Below are 22,501 nucleotides of genomic sequence, written 5' to 3'. Positions count from 1 at the left end.
CTCACGTCCCTCGTCGGAATCAGTTTTTATTACACACCTAGAACAAGGGATCGAGCCGGGCGCTGTGGGCAGTGTCCCAGTCAAGAGACGCTGCTGGCTCTTGCCTGGCGTGTTGTAGGAATACTGTAGGAAGACAGGAAAACAAACCACTGTCACGTAAGGTAGAAAGAGGCTGTGACAGGAGGCAGGTCCAGCAGAAGTTCTACTCAGCAGTATTGACTGAGCACAGCTGATGAGTATGCACTGACTGTCAGGTCAGGCAAGAGGAAGGAGTCACTGCAGGGAGCTGAGTTCCCTCCTCTTAGGTGGCTCCTAAGCCAGTGGGCAGCTCCCTGAAGGAGAAATGAAAATTCGAGGAGCAGAGTTGATGAGGTGAACTTTCTTTAGGGGCACCAGCATGTGTGTTCTGAGAGAGCAGTGTCTTCCGGTTTTAGCCCAGGGCTGGCACGTCCCAGGCAATCCCAAGTCCTTGTGGAGCATAGACGGCTTGACAGGGAGGGAGCTCTTTTCCCTTTGAGTAGCCCAGACTCACAAGTATGCAAAAGCAAAAGCCCGGCCATTGACCTGTCTTTGACTAGTGATAGAACCACATTTACCACGGGAGAAGAGGCTGTAGATACAGTTGTCCCTTCCTGTCCACAGGATATTGGTTCCAGGACCCACGGGGATACCAGAACCCTCAGATGCTCAAGCTGCTGCTATAAAATGTAGTCATTCCTCAGTATCCACAGGTTCTGCATCCCCCTATAGAGAGCAGACGGGACATGCTTTCTGATGAAATGACCTGTGTATTGCAGTTTGCCTGCATCCATTATTAGCCCCATGAGATTTGACCATTTAGAGCTGAGAGCCCTTTGCTATTTCAACAGGATAAACAAAAATACCACCTCAGGTATCAGCTTTCCTCCTCAGGTACGTTAACTCTATTTCCTGGACTTGCAGACTTTCTCTCAAGGCCAGCCCTCCAGATGGTTTGTTCCCAGCTATGCCTTCCCTGACCTCTGAACAGTTCTGCAAGGTTACCTGCAAATCGAACCTCTTTTCCTTTAAGAGGTAGATAGATGTTCAGTCCCTTCATGAGATGAGATTTGGTTCCCATATAATGGCATTTTCCATAATAACTGCTGATATCATCAAGGTAAAGAGAGCTGCTTTTCCTAACCACCCATAAAAGAATTTAGCTTTTTACATTTCTGCCTCTCTGGAAAGCCTAATCTTTCCCCACTGTGGGTATGACTGATTCCAGGGTATTGAACTCTGTACTCTAATTGAGAATTCATTGAACAAGACTTCAGTGAATGAACTTTTTTTAGCCATTTTATCTAAAATGAAAAAGGACCTGCTCCTTATTTCAATCTCCTATACAATTGCTCCTGAGCAATAGTTCAGAATTGCAGTGAAAGTCAGATCAGGGCTCTGTGTGGCTTTTCACCTAAGACATACTTTTTTTTTTTCTCTTCATTTTTTAAAGCTGTTTTTGAAGTCTAGTTGATTTACAATGTTGTGATAATTTCTACTGTACAACAAAGTGATTCAATTATACATATACACACATTCCTTTTTTTTTAGATTCTTTTCCCATATAGATTATCACAGAATATTGGGTAGAGTTCCTTGTGTTATTCAGTAGGTCCCCAATACTTTGAAAAGTATGTGTTTTTTGCACTCATTTCTGAGATACCCTATTCAAAAATGTAAATCTTGGGACCTTTTGGGAATGTTTATTTTATTATTTTATTTATTTATTTATTTATTTATTTTTGTCTTTCTCTCGTTTTAGGGCCACACCCACGGCATGTGGAGGTTCCCAGGTAGGAGTCCAATCAGAGCTGTAGCCACCAGCCTGCGCCAGGGCCACAGCAATGCAGGATCCGAGCCACCTCTTCGACCTACACCACAGCTCACGGCAACGCCAGATCCTTAACCCACGGGGCGAGGCCAGGGATGGAACCTGCATCCTCCTGGATGCCAGTCAGGTTCCTTAACCACTGAGCCATGACGGGAACTCCCCTTTCAGGAATGTTTAATCAGCTTTCCATCTGAAGATCTTTCAATGCTACCAACTGAATTCGGAATTACGTACTTAAATTTGCTTTTTTATTGTCTTTTTCCACTTTTCTGTCATCTTGTAATAAAGTAGAGCACCCAGATTACTGTTATTTCCCTGAAAGTCCTCTTTGTGATTTGGTTTGTGTTAGCGAGAACGAAATAATAATCTACTCAGGTTCGCTTAGTAATTACGTTAGCTGTGTCATTTTTTCCCATCATTTCTTAAGTTTCGTTTCTCGTGGCTGTCTTCCTCTGGAGTTCATCAGTGGGTTTCCAAATAATTGGTGACGGAACAAAAAACCAGTTTCATAGTCACTTAAAGTTACGTGGAGTGTTTACACAGACCTTTCCTTGGAGATGTATTCTAAACATAGAGTAGCCAAGGCAATCTGATAATCTCATGATTCTGTGAAAGGGTGGTTACTTCAGGGTTTGTGAAATAATTCTACTCTTTACTTTTATTTTTCTGGTTATTGTACATTTGCATATATTCCATCTTTTAAATTACACACGTTTTACTAGAATAAGCTTGAGGAGGCAGGTTGCTAGAAGGACATGGAGGATCCAGTGGTTAATTTATAGTGATTTTTCAGGATGACAAAAGTCCTAGTTTAAGTGTGGGACTAGGCTTTTTTTGTCTAGCTTTTACATCCATTAAACAATGCTGCCTTTTATCTCTGTTTTTATTTGGTCTCTCGAAATATGAGCCATAATCACAATAGGACAACCCCAGATATTTCTCATCAGAGAATCTGATAGCATCTTCTCACCTGGAAGCTTTGTCTAAATGGTTTGCCCATTCTGTCCTTATCCTGCTTGGTTTGGAGGGACTATTTGGATGGTTCATTTTAATAATTTTCCGATGCACGTTGGCTTGGTTTTAGTGCAGATTACATTGCTAGAGATGAGAGAGAAAAAGAGACAGAAATAAGAAGTTCTCTCAGCGTTTTTATAAGAGAGGAAAGTAAATCTATGGAGCCCAATTTGAGCTGTGTTCATTCAGGGACACACAGTTTAGTGCATGCCAGGCTCCTCCGAGTTAGGACCTGGGGGCTGTACTGTATGGGGGTTGTATGCCAGTGGAAGAAGTTTGTACTGTACCCTGAACTCTCTGTGGGGCTCTTGAAGATTTCTGAAGGGGCAACGAGTTCTAAACACAGTGAATTTTTTTCAGATTCCCCAACACCTTGTTTTTTCCTACCTCAGGGCCTTTGAACATGCCAACCCCTCTGCCTTAAGAGCTCTTCCCCCTCCTTTTCCTGGCTGTCTCCTTAGTATCTTTCAGATGTCAGCTCCTAGGGGAGACCTCCCCTGACCACCTTTTCTAAAAAGCTTTTCCTATTTGTTTCCTTCATATTATTTATTCCCATTATACATTATTCCCAAACAATTCATTTATTTTACATTTTCAGCTGTGTCTAATTCTAGAGTGTAAATTCACGAAGGTAGGGACTGTATCTCAAACCCCTCACCCAATACCTGGCACACTGGAGGTTCCCAGTAAGTATCTGTTGAACAAATGAATGAATCATCAGCTTTGCCTGTCAGGGAGGCAGCTCTGGCTGCAAAGTGGAGAGTGGACTAGAGGAGAAGCTAAGGCTGATGATAGAGAACGTAGGAGGCTGTCCCATCATGCTGGTGAGAAGTGAGAAGAGCCAGGGCCACAGCCAGAAAGGAGAGATGGAGATATACATAGAGTGAAGAAACAGAAATACAGTCAGTGGGGAGTCATTGGATGTGGGTGTTTGTAAGAGGCGAGAGTCGGGGATGACACCAAACATAGACAATGAGATGAAACAGTGGATGGTTCATTGAAGCAGGGAACAGAGAGGAGTCAGGCCGGATTTTTGGAGAGAGGAAAAGGAGCTTCACTTTGGACATGTTCTGTCTGAGGATACCCGTGGGCCATTTGGATGGAACTATCTAATAAGCATTTTGATTTATGGGTTTGGAACCCAGGGCAGAGATCTTGGCAAAAGATAAAGAATTGAGAGTCATTGGCCTATAGATTGATTCATCCACTCATTCGACAAATATGCACTTACAAACTGCTTTGTCCCAGGTGTCAAGCACAGTGGTGAATGAAGCAAACATTATTCTAGTTTTCACAAATATCAAAGTCAAGCCTGGTAGCTGATGTTATGGAAATAAAGAAAATAGCATAGGAAATATATACATAGGGAGAGATGAGCTCAAGCACTGGAACGACAACTTTTAAGAGATGGACAAAAGAAAAGGATCAGTCAATGGGGTTCCCATCCTGGCTCAGAGGAAATGAATCTGACTGGCATCCACGAGGACTTGGGTTTGATCCCTGGCCCCGCTCAGTGGGTTAAGATCCAGCATTGCTGTGAGCTGTGGTGTAGGCCAGTGGCTATAGCTCCGATTGGGCCCCAGCCTGAGAACCTTCATATGCTTTGAGTGCGGCCCTAAAAAGACAAAAGATAAAAAAAGGGAAAGAGGAGTCCCCATCGTGGCTCAGTAGTTCACGAATCTGACTAGGAACCACGAGATTGTGGGTTTGATCCCTGGCCTTGTTCAGTGGGTTAAGGATCCGGTGTGGGGTGTGGCCGTGAGCTGTGGTGTAGGTCACAGACATGGCTCGGATCCCTTGTTGCTGTGGCTCTGGTGTAGGCCGGCAGCTGCAGCTCTGATTCGACCCCTAGCCTGGGAACCTCCATATGCCACGAGTGTGGCCCTATAAAAGACAAAAAGACAAAAAAACAAAAAAAACAAAAAAAAAACAAAAAAAAAAAAAAAAGGAAAAGAAAAGGAGCAGTCAGGAAGAGAGGATGATGGTTTGAATGGATGAACACTCGGGGTTCCCCTCCCAAGTCCTTACATTGAACTAAACTAAGTTTTCAGAATAGATTGGTTGCTTTTTCTGGCAGCAGGATCAAAGTACGTGTATTCATGTTCACTCTGTTCAAAATGCATGTAAAGTCGTCCTTAAAATAAGGCATTTCAGACTTTGGAACTAAAACAAGTATCAGCCCGTAAGCGAGTGACGCAGACAAAGATGAGCAAGAGCTGGAGATCAACCCAGATTTTCCCATTCAGTCTGAATCTCCTATTGTTTTATGGGTTTTAAGTCAAACTTACTGCACATTGTGGTTGGATTTCCTTTGTTATGGTCTGTGGGATAAATGTGATATTAACTTTGTCATGGTAGAAGGAGATACTGTGCTCTGTTTTGCCAAGACCTTGTTAGAGAATTTTTATGTATTTGTATGTTTGTTTGTTTGTTTTTGTCTTTTTAGGGCCACACCCACAGCATATGGAGGTTCCCAGGCTACAGTTCAAATTAGAGCTGTAGCCGCTGGCCTACACCACAGCCACAGCAATGCCAGATCCAAGCCGTGTCTGCAACCTACACCACAGCTCATGGCGATGCTGGATCCTTAACCCATTGAGCGGTGCCAACGACCAAACCCACATCGCCATGGGTGCTAGCCGGGTTTGTTATCACTGAACCACAACAGGAGCTCCCATGTATTTACTTTTACTTTTCGGTTCTTGTAACCCCAGGCAACACCTCAGGCGCTTACCAAGTAAAAGTCAACTAACTCCTTGGATGGGGGTTGTTTTAAGAAGTGAAATTTCTTATGGACTTCTTCAAATGAATTTTTGCCTTTTAAAAAACTGTGGCATACATACATGATTTTTTTTTCTTTTTTTTTTTTTTTTCCTACTGAAGCATAATTGGCATAGACATTATGTTACTTTTGGGTGTACAGCACAATGATTCAATTTCTGTATGTATTGGGAAATCATCACCACAGTAAGTCTAGTTAACATCCATCACCCCACGTGGTGCCATTTTATCTTAAAAAAGCAAGTGATATCCTCCTTAAACTTTTTCGAAAGGTTGAAGAAGAAGGAATACTCCCAAAGACATTCTATGATGCCACCATCACCCTAATTCCAAAACCAGACAAAGACAACACCAAAAAAGAAAACTATCGGCCAATATCTTTGATGAATATAGATGCAAAAATTCTCAACAAAATCTTAGCCAACCGAATCCAACAACATATCAAAAAAAATCATACACTATGACCAGGTAGGTAGGGTTCATACCAGGTTCACAAGGATGGTTCAACATACGCAATTCAGTCAACGGCATACACCACATTAACAAAAGTCAAAAATCATATGATCATCTCAATAGATGCAGAAAAAGCATTTGACAAAGTCCAACATCCATTCATGATCAAGACCCTCACCAAAGTGGGTACAGAGGGAACATTCCTGAACATAAAGCCATTTATGACAAACCCACAGCAAATATAATACTCAATGGAGAAAAAACCGAAAGTCTTCTCACTCAAATCTGGAACAAGACAGGGGTGCCCACTCTCATCACTGCTATTCAACATAGTTTTGGAAGTCCTAGCCACAGCAATTAGACAAACAAAAGAAATAAACGGCATCCATATAGGAAGAGAAGAGATGAAACTGTCACTGTATGCAGACGACATGATACTATACACAGAAAACCCTAAGGACTTAACCCAAAAACTACTTGAACTGATTAATAAATTCACCAATGCAGCAGGATATAAGATTAACATTCAGAAGTCAGTCTCATTTCTGTATACCAACAATGAGATATTAGAAAAGGAGTACAAAAATACCTTTTAAAATTGCACCTCACAAAATCAAATACCTCAGAATACACCTGACCAAGGAGGTAAAGGACTTATATGCCGAGAACTACAAAACTTTAATCAAAGAAATTAAAGAAGATGCAAAGAAATGGAAAGATATTCCATGTTCATGGATTGGAAAAATCAATATTGTAAAAATGGCCATACTACCCAAAGCAATCTACAGATTCAATGCAATCCCTATCAAATTACCCATGACATTTTTCACAGAACCAAAACAAACAATCCAAAAATTTAAATGGAACAGCAAAAGACCCAGAATCGCCAAAGCAATCCTGAGAAACAAAAACCAAGCAGGAGGCATAACTCTCCCAGACGTCAAGAAATATTACAAAGCCACAGTCATCAAAACAGCATGGTACTGGTATCAAAACAGACACAGACCAACAGCACAGAATAGAGAACCCGGAAATAAACCCTGACACCTATGGTCAATTAATCTTTGACAAGGGAGGCAAGAACATCAAATGGGAAAAAGAAAGTCTATTCAGCAAGCATTGCTGGGAAACCTGGACAGCTGCATGCAAAGCAAGGAAACTAGAACTCACCCTCACGCCATGCACAAAAATAAACTCCAAATGGCTGAAAGACTTAAATATAAGACAGGACACCATCAAACTCCTAGAAGAGAACACAGGCCAAACACTCTCTGACATCAACATCATGAATATTTTCTCAGGTCAGTCTCCCAAAGCAATAGAAATAAGAACAAAAATAAACTCATGGGACCTCATCAAACTGAAAAGCTTTTGCACGGCAAAGGAAACCCCAAAGAAAACAAAAAGACAACTTACAGAATGGGAGAAAACAGTTTCAAATGATGCAACGGACAAGGGCTTAATCTCCAGAATATATAAGCAACTTATATAACCCAACAGCAAAAAAGCCAACAACCCAATGGAAAAATGGGCAAAAGACCTGGATAGACTGTTCTCCAAGGAAGATATACAGATGGCCAGCAAACACATGAAAAAATGCTCAACATCCCTGATTATGAGAGAAATGCAAATCAAAACTACCACGAGATACCACCTCTCACCAGTCAGAATGCCCCTCATTAATAAGTCCACCAATAACAAGGGCTGGAGGGGGTGTGGAGAAAAGGGAACCCCCCTGCACTGTTGGTGGGAATGGTTTAAACTGGTGCAGCCACTATGGAGAACGGTTTGGAGATACCTTAGAAATCTATACATGGAACTTCCATATGACCCCGCAATCCCACTCTTGGGCATCTATCCGGACAAAACTCTCCTTAAAGGAGACACATGCACTCGCATGTTCATTGCAATAGCCAGGACATGGAAACAACCCAAATGTCCATCAACAGAGGATTGAATTAGGAAGATGTGGTATAGATACACAATGGAATACTACTCAGCCAGAAAAAAGAATGACATAGTGCCATTTGCGGCAACATGGATGGAACTAGAGACTCTCATACTCAGTGAAATGAGTCAGAAAGACAAAGACAAATACCATATGCTATCACCTATAACTGGAGTCTAATATCCAGCACAAATGAACCTCTCCACAGAAAAGAAAATCATGGACTTGGAGAAGAGACTTGTGGCTGCCTGATGGGAGGGGGAGGGAGTGGGAGGGATCGGGAGGTTGGGGTTATCAGACACAACTTAGAATAGATTTACAAGGAGATCCTGCTGAGTAGCACTGAGAACTATGTCTAGATACTCATATTGCAACAGAACAAAGGGTGGGGAAAAAAATGTATACATGTAAGGATAACTTGATCCCCATGCTATACAGGGGGAAAAAAAGAAAGAAAAAAAGCAAGTTATGATTATTGCATATTCTAAAAATTAGAGCTGTTTTATCTGAAATACCATAGAATGTATGTTTGATATTAAAATTAACTGAAAATTGTCTTTTAATTCTCAACCTAAAATTTTTTCTTTTGCAAAAGTCCAAAGTAACCAAAGAGAAAGAATACTCTGTAGTGCCATTTATAATTCTCCAAAACGTAATGACTTTTTGCATGTGTTTACGTACCTGATATTTAGCAAATTTATTGGTGCATAATATATGCTGTAGGTAAACTTGCTTCCCCTCAGTAAGTGGGAAAAATCTAGCTTTTGTCAATAACATAAATCTTATTTATAGATTGTTTGTTGTATATTCAGATTAGTCCATTTTCTTTGCCTTTCGTAAGGATATGTTTTTTTATTTCAAAAAAGAGTTATTTTTTTCAAAAAATCCCTTAAGCCAACAACATCTCCTTTGACCCTAATTTTAAAGCAGGTGATTACACCAGCTCTACAGGCATATCTCTCAACTAGATTCTCTCTGTAAGACTCAGAATCAGAACGTTTTAGAGGCAGAGAGGGAAGCAATATTCATAAATTATGTATTCCTTGCCATTTATAAATATGTTGAGTGTCCCATAAAAATAAATAAGCAGTTGATGAGAGATATAATAGCAGATATCCTAAAGGAAATTAATTTTATCCGGCAAAAATTAAGCAGATATAGATTTCAAAGATTAAGTCATTTTGAACCATTTATTATCTTTTCTCAAAAAAAAAAAAAAAGAATAATAAGACTCAACCCACCCATCCACAAAAACCTCTTGTCTCAAAACAAATCTGAATTTTTACTTGCGCTCATAAGAATTTGTTCTTAGGTTTCAAGGATTGGGGCTTGTCTTTTGCCCTCTGGCTTTTTAAAGATTCACTGCCTGGTGCCTGTAGAAATGAGAGGGAACATGTTTCAGTCTTGTTTGGTTTGAGTGAATGGATAGCTAATCCCAATCAGATGTTTCTTTAGAGACCAGTGTTTAAAAACTGTTATGGAATTTAGCTATCTTAGCTGATTCTGAGGTAGGCTGTTTTCATCCAGTTGTGAAGGTCTCAGAGGGCAGCCAAGGTAACCATTTATTTTAAATCATCTTTTGTTTCAGATTTCCTGTTGAACTTTTTTTTTTTTTAACCATTTCAGAAATTACCCAGTTGTTGTGTCATAGCTTTCCATAACCTCCAGATTCAAACCAAAAAACCATCCACATCACTAAATGACTATACCCGCCCACGTAAACTCTAACTAGAGCAGAATATGAAATTAGACTTCACCTTTTTAATCACAGTGAAACTAGTATTTAGAATTCTCTTGTCAAATGTCTTCTGTTTATGACACTTTGTTTCTTTTGTTTTTGTTTCCCCAGGACATTTGGGCTTCCAGGACAGTTTTGTCACATCAGGTGTTTTTAGTGTGACTGAGCTAGTAAGAGTGTCACAGAGTAAGTATAATTTCTGCTTTGATTTGGTACAGATTTGCCTTGGGTTTCTGCTTACCTTTTGCCTAGGCCGCCTAGAGACATAAATAGCTTTTGGAATCTCCTTATCATATGCCCATTGGAAGAATTTTGCCTCGTAGTTTGTTTGCCAGCCAAGAATTTAAATCAGGAAAAAGGAAAGATCATTTTCATGTGAGAAGTAGGAAAAGAACTGGGACCCTGAGTGTCTCACATATTCCCTAGAGTATAGTGTGAACCAGGTTTAAACAAATTCTGAGGCTTCCTGGACTTCTAAGAAATTCTGCGTTTTAAAAGAATTTGGTTTTGACCTTTAAAGAATGCTAATGCCCTTAGCATGAGTGACACCGTACAGCGTAATCATTACCAGCTTGTCAATAATCACCAGCAACAGTGAATTAAGAGTACCTGTCACCACCCTGTTCCATTGATCAAAGGCTTATTGATTGTATTTTTGCTATGACATAATCCAGACAGTCCAAGGAGAAGGTATAGGATTCTCCCCCTCCCTCTTCCTACCCCAGACAGACACAGACAGACAGACAGACAGACAGACAGACAGACAGACACACACACACACACACACACACACACACACACTCACTGTTGCCTTCCTACAAAAACATTTCTTTGTTTCTGTTTAAAAGCATATTTAGGAGTTCCTGTCGTGGCTCAGCAGTTAACAAACCCGACTAGCATCCATGAGAATGTGGGTTTGACCCCTGGCCTTGCTCAGTGGGTTAAGGATCTGACGTTGCCCATGAGCTGTGGTGACCCCTAGCTGGGAAACCTCTATGTGCCATGGGTGTGGCCCTAAAAAGACAAAAGGGGGGGCATTTGATAATTTAAAACGATAAATTTTTTTTTAAAAAAGCAAAATCTATAGTATAACAACTATACTTCAAAAAAATAATAATAATGGAGTTCCTGATGTGGCTGAGTGGGTTAAGGATCTGGCATTGTCACAGCTGCAGCTCAAATTCTATCCCTCGTGAGGGAATTTCCATATGCCCTGAGAGTGGCCAAAAATAACAATAACAATAATAATTTTCATCACATTTCAGACAACTTTACAAGTCCTTGAAAAAAGCATAAGCCTTGGGCATTGTGCCTGTAGTGATTAATGGATTAAAATAAAAGTTTCTAGCTAACGTTAAAATAAAGCATACACTGACAATGTTCTAGGTCCCAATATCAAGGAAAAAAGATACCAAATATTAATCTGATCTTTTTATTCCCTTTCTACTTCAAAATACCACTTGTTGATAAATTTGCATTGTTGTGCATTGGTTTCAAGTGCATCAAATACTTTGTTGAATGAGGTGGAGTAAAAATAAACATTTTTTATTTCAGGTTCATACCCTCCACTCACTGCATTACACTCTTGCAAGCCTGATCGAGTAAGCAAGTCAATCTCATGACAAGATATCAGGTCAAGCAAACTGAGCCATCCTGATCACACAGGCTCAGGTTCTGTCTGTTCTTATGTCTTAAGAATCCAGAAAGGAAGATGCAAGGTTGGGGCAGGAGATCTGGAAGTAGAGGGAGAGAGAGTCTATCTACCAGGCACTGTACTAGGTGTTTGTGTATATTATGTAACATTAATCCTTGCAATAAACTTGCCAGATAAGAAATTGCTCTCATTTTTCCAAATGTGCTAAATTGAGGGTCAGGTCATTTACCTGAAGTCAAACCAGCAGGGAAGAATTTAAGCTAAGTCTGTGTAATGCTCATCTGTACTCTTAGACTGGCCCAAGGGAACTTAAAGAAATCTACAACTCAAGACTAGATGGAAAACAGCAGGAAGGCAGCTCTGAGTGTTAGAATTCTAGAGTCAGGGACCCTGGGCTAATGCTAGAAGTTCTGGGATAGGGGAGTTGCAGCTCTAGAGAATGAGGCATTATGAGCAGCAGGCTATGACTTGGAACCAAGATGCTGTTGCCATATTATGGCGTGTACACAGAGTACCAACCAGTGAGCTAGAGATGAGAGTACCTGGTTAACTGGGAGGATATGTGCTGTGCCAAGCAGAGCTGATTAGCCAGCCCTTTGCCATGGACAAATACAGACGCATTTGTATGTGTATTTTTCACCTTTAAGATTTTTTAAAAAGTAGTCATGGAGTTCCCGTCATGGCTCAGCTGTAACAAGCCCAACTAGTATCCATGAAGATGCAGGTTCGATCCCTGGCCTCGCTCAGCGGGTTAAAGGATCCATCGTTGCTGTGAGCTGTGGTGTAGGTCGCAGAAGAGGCTGGGATCTAGCGTTGCTGTGCCCACGGCATAGACTGGTGGCTACAGCTCCAGTTCGACCCCTAGCCTGAGAACTTCCATATGCCCTAAAAAGACAAAAAAATTTTAAAAGTGATCGTCATCCCATGTATTCCCCGTAATTTTAATAATAGTAGTAATTGGGAGTGTATAGATGAGTCTGCCTGTCCTAATGGCATTATTGGGACATAGGTTCATTCATAAAGCCCTTCCTGGGATCTGATCATAGCCTTAAAGAGTGAAAAGAAGATTGATGCACAAGACCTTTTTGATTCTTCCCTGGCTGCTGTAATGCCTACATTTAGTCTTTGTCACCATCAGTGTCCTGAGGTCTGGGAGTTTGTATGCGACGGCCCACACTGCTCAGAACATCCCCAGAAGCATACCCCACCTCCACTCTCTCTGTGTCCCTTTAAGGTCTTAAAGCCCAAGGCCTAGCAGTTCCCAACTTGACTAGGCTTCTGTTCAGTCCACCATAGCATGGTTGCCAAGGGATTTCTCCACCTGCCTTCAAGATTGCCTGGGGGTGGGGCCAGACCACATACTGAATCTGCAGCGGGCCCTGGTCTGTTTCCTGGCCCGTTTAGAGAGCTGTGTTGCTGATGCCTGGCATCGTGAGCGTCCTTCGGCTCTTGAATGCTTTTCGATTCTGCACACTGCTGTGTAATCGCTCTAGGACGCACTCACACATGGCCTCGTGCTGACTGAAACTGTTTGGCAAGAGTGGGACTGGGCTGTGTCAGCTAAACCATGGCTTCAGGCCAAACTGCCATCCAGAGCCCCCTCCCTCCTGCAGATCTTTAATCCAGGGTTGTTGGGGTCTGTGTCTCAAGATCGCCTTGGCCACCCAGGGCAGGATCCCCCAGCTCGTGTTTCCTCACCCTCACATCTTTCTGAAAGACGTAAGCTCAGGCCACATGATGGAGTCAAAATCCTTAACCTCCTTTGCAGTGCTGCTCCCTTCCCCACAGCAGAAGAGCTAAGCATCCATTTCAGAGGTGTAGTGGACACTTTTTCCAGATAAGTGAGCTGGGTGCCTTCTGCAGCCTTGGGATAGAAATAAGCTAAGTGGCCTCTCAGTTGATTAAGTGCGTGATGTGAGCCCTGGTAGGAGCATGATGCAACATTAATATGAAAAATGACCGTAGCCAGCGTTTATCAAGCTTTACCAAGTACCAGGCATTGTGCTAGGCACCTTGTAAACATGACCTCGCTCAGTCTTCTGGACTGCTGTCATTGTCCCTTTTTATAGATAAAGGACATGGTGATGCACAAAGTTGAGAAATTTGCGCTTTTCACTTTGCAATACTCAGCTAGCTCACTGCAGAGGGTTTTGTCATGACCTCTCCTATAACTAAGTGCATTATAGAACTAAGTCCAAAGTTTCTGCCTTTTTATTAAATTAGCATTTCTTGTTAGAGTTGATAAACCTTCTGATTATTAATTTGTGTAGTAAAAAAAGTAAAATGATTTTCAGATAAACCAAAACAAGCAAAATACTTAATTACAACAGTTTTTCCTGAATTTGTTTTCAGGTTTGATTTTTTTTTTAATGAATAGGCTTTTTTTTTTTTTTTTTAAGGGAAGTTTAGGTTTATAGTTAGAGGTTAACAGAAAGTACATAATTTCAATATAGCCACTGCTCCTCAGTTTCCCCTATTACTAACATGTTTTGTTAGTGTGGTATGTTTATTACAATGGATGAGCTGATATTGATACATTATTATTACCTAAAGTCTGTAGTTTTCGTTAGGGGTCATTCTTTGTGCTGTATAATCTCTGGGTTTTGAAGAATGGATCTAATGATTGCAGTACCATGCGGAATAGTCTCATTTCCTTAAAAACCACCTGTCTTCCCGCTAGCCATCTTCCCACCCTCCCAACCCATGATCTTTCTCTAATTTAGCCTCTTACCGGGATGTTTCTAAGGGTCTCAATGTCATAGAGTTTCTTCCACTTCGTCACAGATTTCTCCTTAACTTCCTCTTAACCTATGCCAGTTCCACCCACTTCCCCCCAGTCACACCGACCTGACCACATACACGGCCCGGAAATTTCACACTAAAGGTGGCCTTAGCTTGAAAATCCTCCCTCTTTCTGGATCTTTCCAATTCAGTTTTTAAATTTGCGAATGTAAATATTGACTTTCCCCAGGTTTCCAGTTAGTTTCTGTTTTTAGTTTTCCTCCTTTTAACTTTAATAGAGGAGGGAGATGCTATTTCGGTATTTCCTCATGAGGATTTACTGAAATAACTATGTGCTAAGTTTGTTGTTTATAATCGTGTTACTAAAGGGTGGCAGTGGCAGAGAAACTCAAGAGAAAGCTGCCGGCTTAGCCTCACACGTTGAGACGTGAGGGTCAAGCGACAAGGTGGCCTGACATTAAATGATCCTGCTCGGATGCGCGGGGGCTGTGGGAAATCAGGGGCTCCTGCTGCCGGCTCCCACCACTTGTTCCCCTCTCACCCTTGCCTCCTGCCTAGCCACCTTTTAATTTTTTGCATCATCCAGAGTCGATGAAAGGCAAGAAAGGAGAGTTCTGTTTCACTTAGCAGCAAAGAGAATACTGTACAGCATAAAAGCAAACATATTCATTCTCCTCCTACCTTTTCCCGCATGTGCTAGGACCATCTGAAAATAGTTCTGGTTATTTATCACTTTGTGCCGGGGGAGGCAGGGCGAAATGCAGACCACGAGACACCGCGCCAGAGAGAAAGAGAGACGTCTCTGCTCTGGGGGAGGGGGTTTACAAGTGCTAACAATGAAGTTCAGAATCGCTAAAGTTGTTTTAGCATAATACTCTGGGGAAAGAGACAGGAACCATCTGTTGAAATGGCTCTTACATGATGCTGCATTTTCAAACAAAGCCTTCTAGAAGCATTTTCAGATGGGTCTCTTTCCTATGAAGTTGCTGCAAAGAGAGCCCACTCTACTGGCTGCTACATGACGCCGCTTAGCTAGCTCTCTGTCAGCCCCCACGCTTGTTTATTTTGTACCAGTGTTTTCCTCGGAGTGTGTGCTTTGAGGCTGTCAAATATCCTTCCTGGGAGAAACCCAGAAAATCCTTCTGAAAAAAATCCAGTACTTCTGCCCATTTCCTTCTAAAGTGCTGACTCTTTGACTTGAAGTTGGTGGAGTGACTCCGAAACCTTAAATACTTCACTGGGAAAGAGGAAAACCGCAAATACACACAGGCCATTGTGACTCTGGCCTGGCGGGTTCTAATTTTCTGGCAGTGGTTTGTACCCCCAAGTCGGCTGCAAGGGTTAAGTAAACTTCGTGGCTGGGGATGACTTCATGGCCCTGGAATTTTGAAAAGCCAGGGTTCTCAGTACGCTGTGGCCAGCCTTAGAGTCTTTGGGTGTGAAAAGCACTCTCAGTTACCCAGACTGATTTTGGGTTCCTGTTGCAGTGCTGCAGAATCTATTAAAATCCAGCAGCTGAATTGTCCTGGCTCTGCCACAAAGCTAAGCTGCTGGGTGGCTACAGGATTCCCGAGCTGTTTGTCAATGGAGAGTGGGAGTGAATGGAGCCAGGCGTATGCCTCAGCCTGGCATGAGGTGGCACCCTAGTGGCTGTTTTCTGCCTTAGAAACGTGCGCTCTGTGTTCTCACACGGGAATCCCAAGATCTCAATCGTAGTTCATTTTTAAAGTTTTCTTTTAAGGCTCTAGGTCCTTTGCGTGTCTTTGGGGACACATTTCCACACCCTAGGGTTTTCTGGCCACCAGTTTAGCAGGGGCTGTTGGCAATATTCTAACCTGCCTGGATGGAGCTTCTACAACAGTTAACTCGGCTCCAAGGTACAATAAGGAAATGAAGCCCTTTGACAGAACAAGCCCAAACTTGAAAATTACAAAATGTTCTTGCAAAGACGGACTCAAAGGAAATTGGTGTAGGATAAGAGATTCTGGATGTCCCAGTCCTTTGGGATGCCATTTAAAGATGTGCAGGATTTTAGGTCTTTGCTAAAGTAGAGCAGATTTGAAACTTTCTTTTCTAAACAAGTGGCCCATTGGTTCACCTCTGATCATGGCCTGGAAATTATTTTTTAAACTAAGGCTGTATTCTTATGCAAGCTCTTCTTTCTAAAAGAAACCACTTGGGCTTGAGCATTAAAGGAAGAAACAAAAAGATTATAATAAAAAATAGACTGCAGCCCTAGCATGAACAGTGGCTGTGACCTTGCCTTTTGTTTGCCATTACACAATTCAATGGCAGTCCACTCCAACTATGCTCTCGATCAATATCCTATTAAAGCAGCACAAAAAGTCTCCATAAACTTAGTGGTTAGCTATGTTTATAAATGGAACTCGGCATAATTAGATGGTCAATAGCAGGCTCTACTAGTAATTTTAAAATGAGCATCACACATTTTCTATCTGTAGAAGTCAATGGCACCTATTCCAGAGTAAGGCTTTGGTGTGAAGCAGACAAAAGAGTAGGAATCTCTTTTAAAAATCATAATGCCGATCTCTAAAATGCAGTTTTTCCAGAAAATCTGTTAGTTTATGGAATAGAAAATACTGACGGGCCCTATATATTTTTTCATTTTGCCTAAGCCACCTTATTCTAAATATATGATGACATTGCAAGTGTTTTTATTTTCTAGTTTTAATCAACCCCTCATAGATAAAATAATAAATATTGCCATACTCGTAGGAAGAAAAATATCAGTCTGGCCAGCTTAATTTAGTGGGTTTCCTCTACTATAATTCAATAAATTTTCAAAATAAATACTGAAATTGAATTAGTTCAGAAGGATGTTTTGTTATATAATTTTCTTCTTTTAATTTTCTTTGACATATTTGGGGTGAATATTTGGACAGCAAAGCTGGCAACAAATAGAATGAACTGGCAGTGATAGAAATTTTTGTCAAATGACTCCCTTCTGAATCCCAGCTCACAGTATGTGTGGCCAAACATGGGTTTTTTTTTTTTTTTTCTTTTTTATTTGTCCTACTCTCCTCACCCACTAGAGAAAGAATCACATAAAGTAAAAGGTGTCCCTCCCTTTCCTACGAATTGAAATGTGCATATATACCGTGTTTGGCGTATGTCCTGGCAGTGGTATGACCACCGTGTCGGCTAAAATTAGAGCCACAGTAAGCACAAGCTTCACATTAGCAGACCCATCAGTCAGTGCTAAATGCATGAAGTCCCATCCTTTATTTTTTTAATTTATAGTTGGTTTGCAGTATGTCAATTTCTGCTGTACAGCAAAGTGACTCAGTTTCATATATATATATAATATGTAATATATATATATACACACACACACACACATATATACACTTTTTAATCGTCTTTTCCATCATGGTCTTTCCCAGGAGATTGGATATAGTTCCCTGTGCTGTACAGTAGGACCCTGTTGTCTCGCCAATCTAAATGTAATTGTTTGCATCTACTCACCCCAAACCCCTTTCTGTTGTACTCGTACACCTACAGCCTTCCTGGTTAGAGTTAGCAGTGAGTTTTCATGGCAAGATTTAGAGGACCTCTTGTTTTCTTTCCTTAGCTAAAGCTCCTGCTAAATTTACTTCTTTATCATAAAGATTTGATTCCAGGAGGAGCAAAACACCTAACACCTTGATGTACATGCCCTTTTGTTATCATGATCTCTTTTCATATATTCATCTGTTTTTAATCTTTTCTAGGTAATTCTTTCTATGTATAATATATAATACCTACATGCAAGATGGCATCATGGTATCATAAAATAGTCCAGGATAATAGAGCTGGGCATCTGCTCTGCCAGGTGACTTTGGGAAAGGTTTACCCCCTGCCCAGCTTCGTTTTCCTTATAGGTACCCATCATTTATTTAGTCAGCAAAGATTTCTTTTTATTTCTTTCTTTCTTTATTTTTTATTTTATTTTCCCACTGTATAGCAAGGGGATCAAGTTATCCTTACATGTATACATTACATTTACATTTTTCTCCCCCCACCCTTTGTTCTGTTGCAATCTGAGTATCTAGACATAGTTCTCAGTGCTACTCAGCAGGATCTCCTTGTAAATCTATTCTAAGTTGTGTCTGATAACCCCAACCTCCCGATCCCTCCCACTCCCTCCCCCTCCCATCAGGCAGCCACAAGTCTGTTCTCCAAGTCCATGATTTTCTTTTCTGTGGAGAGGTTCATTTGTGCTGGATATTAGATTCCAGTTATAGGTGATAGCATATGGTATTTGTCTTTGTCTTTCTGACTCATTTCACTGAGTATGAGAGTCTCTAGTTCCATCCATGTTGCCGCAAATGGCACTATGTCATTCTTTTTTCTGGCTGAGTAGTATTCCATTGTGTATCTATACCACATCTTCCTAATTCAATCCTCTGTTGATGGACATTTGGGTTGTTTCCATGTCCTGGCTATTGCGAATAGTGCTGCAATGAACATGCGGGTGCATGTGTCTCCTTTAAGGAGAGTTTTGTCCGGATAGATGCCCAAGAGTGGGATTGCGGGGTCATATGGAAGTTCTGTGTATAGATTTCTAAGGTATCTCCAAACTGTTCTCCATAGTGGCTGCACCAGTTTAAACCATTCCCACCAACAGTGCAGGGGGGTTCCCTTTTCTCCACACCCCCTCCAGCCCTTGTTATTGGTGGACTTATTAATGAGGGGCATTCTGACTGGTGAGAGGTGGTATCTCGTGGTAGTTTTGATTTGCATTTCTCTCATAATCAGGGATGTTGAGCATTTTTTCATGTGTTTGCTGGCCATCTGTATATCTTCCTTGGAGAACAGTCTATCCAGGTCTTTTGCCCATTTTTCCATTGGGTTGTTGGCTTTTTTGCAGTTGGGTTGTATAAGTTGCTTATATATTCTGGAGATTAAGCCCTTGTCCGTTGCATCATTTGAAACTGTTTTCTCCCATTCTGTAAGTTGTCTTTTTGTTTTCTTTGGGGTTTCCTTTGCTGTGCAAAAGCTTTTCAGTTTGATGAGGTCCCATGGGTTTATTTTTGTTCTTATTTCTAGTGCTTTGGGAGACTGACCTGAGAAAATATTCATGATGTTGATGTCAGAGAGTGTTTGGCCTGTGTTCTCTTCTAGGAGTTTGATGGTGTCCTGTCTTATATTTAAGTCTTTCAGCCATTTGGAGTTTATTTTTGTGCATGGCGTGAGGGTGTGTTCTAGTTTCCTTGCTTTGCATGCAGCTGTCCAGGTTTCCCAGCAATGCTTGCTGAATAGACTTTCTTTTTCCCATTTTATGTTCTTGCCTCCCTTGTCAAAGATTAATTGACCATAGGTGTCAGGGTTTATTTCCGGGTTCTCTATTCTGTTCCATTGGTGTGTCTGTCTGTTTTGATACCAGTACCATGCTGTTTTGATGACTGTGGCTTTGTAATATTTCTTGACGTCTGGGAGAGTTATGCCTCCTGCTTGGTTTTTGTTTCTCAGGATTGCTTTGGCAATTCTGGGTCTTTTGCTGTTCCATATAAATTTTTGGAAGCAAAGATTTCTTAAATACCAATTGTTTGCTAGGTCTAAGTCTGAGTGCTAGAAATAGAAGTATCTTTCAGGAGTGTTTCAAGGATGAAGTGAGAAATGTCAAGTGTCTAGCCTATAGTAGAAGTTCATCAATGGTAACTTCTATGATTGTTATTGAACAAAGTCTCTGTCCTGGATGTTTCACTTAGAGCCGGTTCTTGAGCTGACCACAGTACCAGCAAATTTGTTAAATACGTATGTGTGTGTGTCTGTATGTGCTAAGTGTGTATGGTATAAATTAAGAAGGACTGGTTTTAGAATTCGTGTTCTGAAAATGAGTTTATTAGAAGGACCATTCTAGTGATGACCCCTTCAAAGTTAGTTATTCTGAGAGAGTAAGGGCATGCCAATACTCAATCTAGTTCATCTGCTTTAGGAAGCCAGGAAATTCTTATTCCTCACGTTTTCAGCCAAAGCCTATGCTTCTGCATTATTCTGGAAATTTCTCTACCAGGCTGTAGAGTGGATAACAAGATATTTAAAGGTTCTCATTCTAATGCTGACATGTTAACAACCTTGTAAGTGGCCAGCCACATTGTCCTTATGTTTATTAAAGTATTTAAGAAGTATTTAGATCTACAGTATTTGAAATTTTTGCTTTCTCTTTACATTATGGACAAAAAAAATTCCAGCATGCGGCCCATGTGGTTTTTAGCAAATCTTTATTTATGCACTCAATAGCCTCAATTTTTAAAGAACAGATATTCATATGCAGTAGGTAACAGCAGGGAGCTAAAAGGCATTTTTTGGATTTCCAGAAGCCTTATTGCCCCCACAATAAGATCACAAATATTATTGAGATTTTGGCTGGAATATATTGTCCTAACCAGCTTGAGGATTACAAAGACTGTTGCTGATGATCCTACAGGAAGGTCTAGGATGAGATGATCGGTAGGGTTCATCCTGTGCAAAGCTACATATTAGGTCAAATACTGGAATTGAGTTAATCCAGTATGTGATTGGTATGAGTACATATTAACACCCAAGATTTTTCAGTAGATGAAGGAGGAAAAAAATTAAACAGTTTCTTAGTGAAAATATTGCGAACTATTATTGAAGACAGCTGGATTTGTAGGTTGCTGGGATGGGACTCTGTTGACATGGTTTGGTTCCCTAATAGCTAATGGTCACATAGTCCCAGCGTACTCTTGGTTATGGGGCTTACGTTTAGAAGCCCTTCCCTTTTTTATAGATCATTGTGGTGAAAAGACCTCTTAAGCCATCAGATCCATCCCCTGTCAGGGAAGACTTAATCCCATGGCTGAGGCTGTATCAGATACTAAACGGGTACCACATTTGACCTCAGCCAAAAGCTAAGACGAGATGATACTCTAAAATGCAGAAAATCAATTTCAGTCTCAAAGGCAGAGCCCACTAATGCAGGAGATCCGTCAGCACTGCCCATCCCAACGTGGGTTGGGGTTGCTCTGCTGGACCAGGCCCTTGACCCAGTGAAGCACTGCCTGACGCTGGGAACGCTAAAGACCTGTAAAAACAAAGAAGTGATAAGGAGGACAATGAGATAGACCTCTTGCCAGTTACCATTTTTCGATTTAAGTCTTATTGAATTCATCTCCCCAGTAACCTGCGCAAAGGAAAGACAAGGAAACTAGAAATGTGGGTTTCACCTCTGTTTTTTCAGGTGGGTATCTAGAGACATCTGGGTTCAAATCCCAGCTCTGTCACATATTTAACTGTGTGACCTTGATTGTGTTACTTAACCTCCCAGCACATTTTCTCATTTGTAAATGAGAATAATACAAATACATATTTCATGTTCCCATGCAAGGATGAAATGAGATAATTCAGGTAAAACAACTACCTCCTTGCCTGGCGTATAATAAATGCTCAATAAATATTCGTTCTCAGCCATTTTTCATTAACAAGCTTATGTAATTTTAGTTCAGTTCAATAAACATTTGGATGTGTAATATATTACTGTGAGCTGAAGAGAATGCAGGAATAAGTAGGAAAGTTCCTTCCTTTATAGAGTAGATATGTAAGTTTATTGCAACCCAAGGCTGGGCTTTATGGCAATAAAGTGCCGGAATACACTTTATTTACACATTGAACTCACAATAATTATCTATCAAGGATAAACCACCTTCATGTTCACAGTGGGGAGGAAGAGGGTATCAGTGAATCCTTCTGGTTTTAGTAAAAAGGAAAACACTTTTCAGAAATACAAATTCCAGAGTTCCCTTTGTGGCTCAGTGGAAACGAATCTGACTAGTATCCATGAGAACGCAGGTTTGATCCCAGTCTTCACTCAGTGGGTTAAGCATCCAGCATTTTCATGAGCTGTGGTGTAGTTTCTGGATGTGGCTTGGATCTGGTGTTGCTGTGGCTGTGGTGTAGGCCAGTGGCTACAGCTCTGGTTCCACCCCTAGCCTGGAAACCTGCATATGCTGTGGATGGTGCATCCCTAAAAAAAACCAAAAAAGAAAAAGAAAAAAAAGAAATACAAATTCCTCTGTTTAACTTCTCTGCCACCATAAACCTCGTGTCTCGAAACGTGAATGTGTGAAAACGATGCTTTAACTTAGCAGATGCCTTCGAGGGGGTTAAAAATTCTGCTGGCTTTTGGCACCTAGTACTACGTTTCATAAAAAGCATTGCTTCAATCTTACAATAGCAGGGAAGTTCATTGTCACATAGAGGGAAACCCTTGTTTTAGTCCAGTGCCTTTCTTTTACATTCCATTCCGGAAAAACATACTCCTAGCCTGCATTGGGTCAGAGCTTTCGGAAAGGAAGAGCA

The 22,501-nt window shown here is 41.1% G+C and overlaps 1 protein-coding gene across 29 annotated transcripts in view; it reads left to right on the top strand.

The window, feature by feature from the left end:
- Positions 1-22,501, top strand: part of NFIA (nuclear factor I A) — a 598,742-nt gene that overhangs the window by 448,140 nt on the left and 128,101 nt on the right. For all 29 annotated transcript variants that reach the window (XR_014808131.1, XR_014808132.1, XM_084964865.1 and 26 more), the window contains one exon: positions 9,895-9,969. Coding sequence is in view for 26 of the 29 variants with exons in the window: in XM_084964865.1 (XP_084820991.1) it covers positions 9,895-9,969 (75 nt within the window). In the remaining 3 variants the exon portion in view is untranslated. The remainder of the gene's footprint in view (positions 1-9,894; positions 9,970-22,501) is intronic.

Source organism: Sus scrofa, chromosome 6 (genome assembly GCF_054392235.1).
Source record: "Sus scrofa isolate SSC_HxYL_T2T_F1_AM1 chromosome 6, Sscrofa_HxYL_maternal_Yorkshire_Landrace_v2.0, whole genome shotgun sequence".
In the NCBI taxonomy this organism is placed as follows: Eukaryota; Metazoa; Chordata; class Mammalia; order Artiodactyla; family Suidae; genus Sus; species Sus scrofa.
Note: the sequence above shows the minus strand (reverse complement) of the source record. Positions and strands in the feature narration are given on the sequence as shown.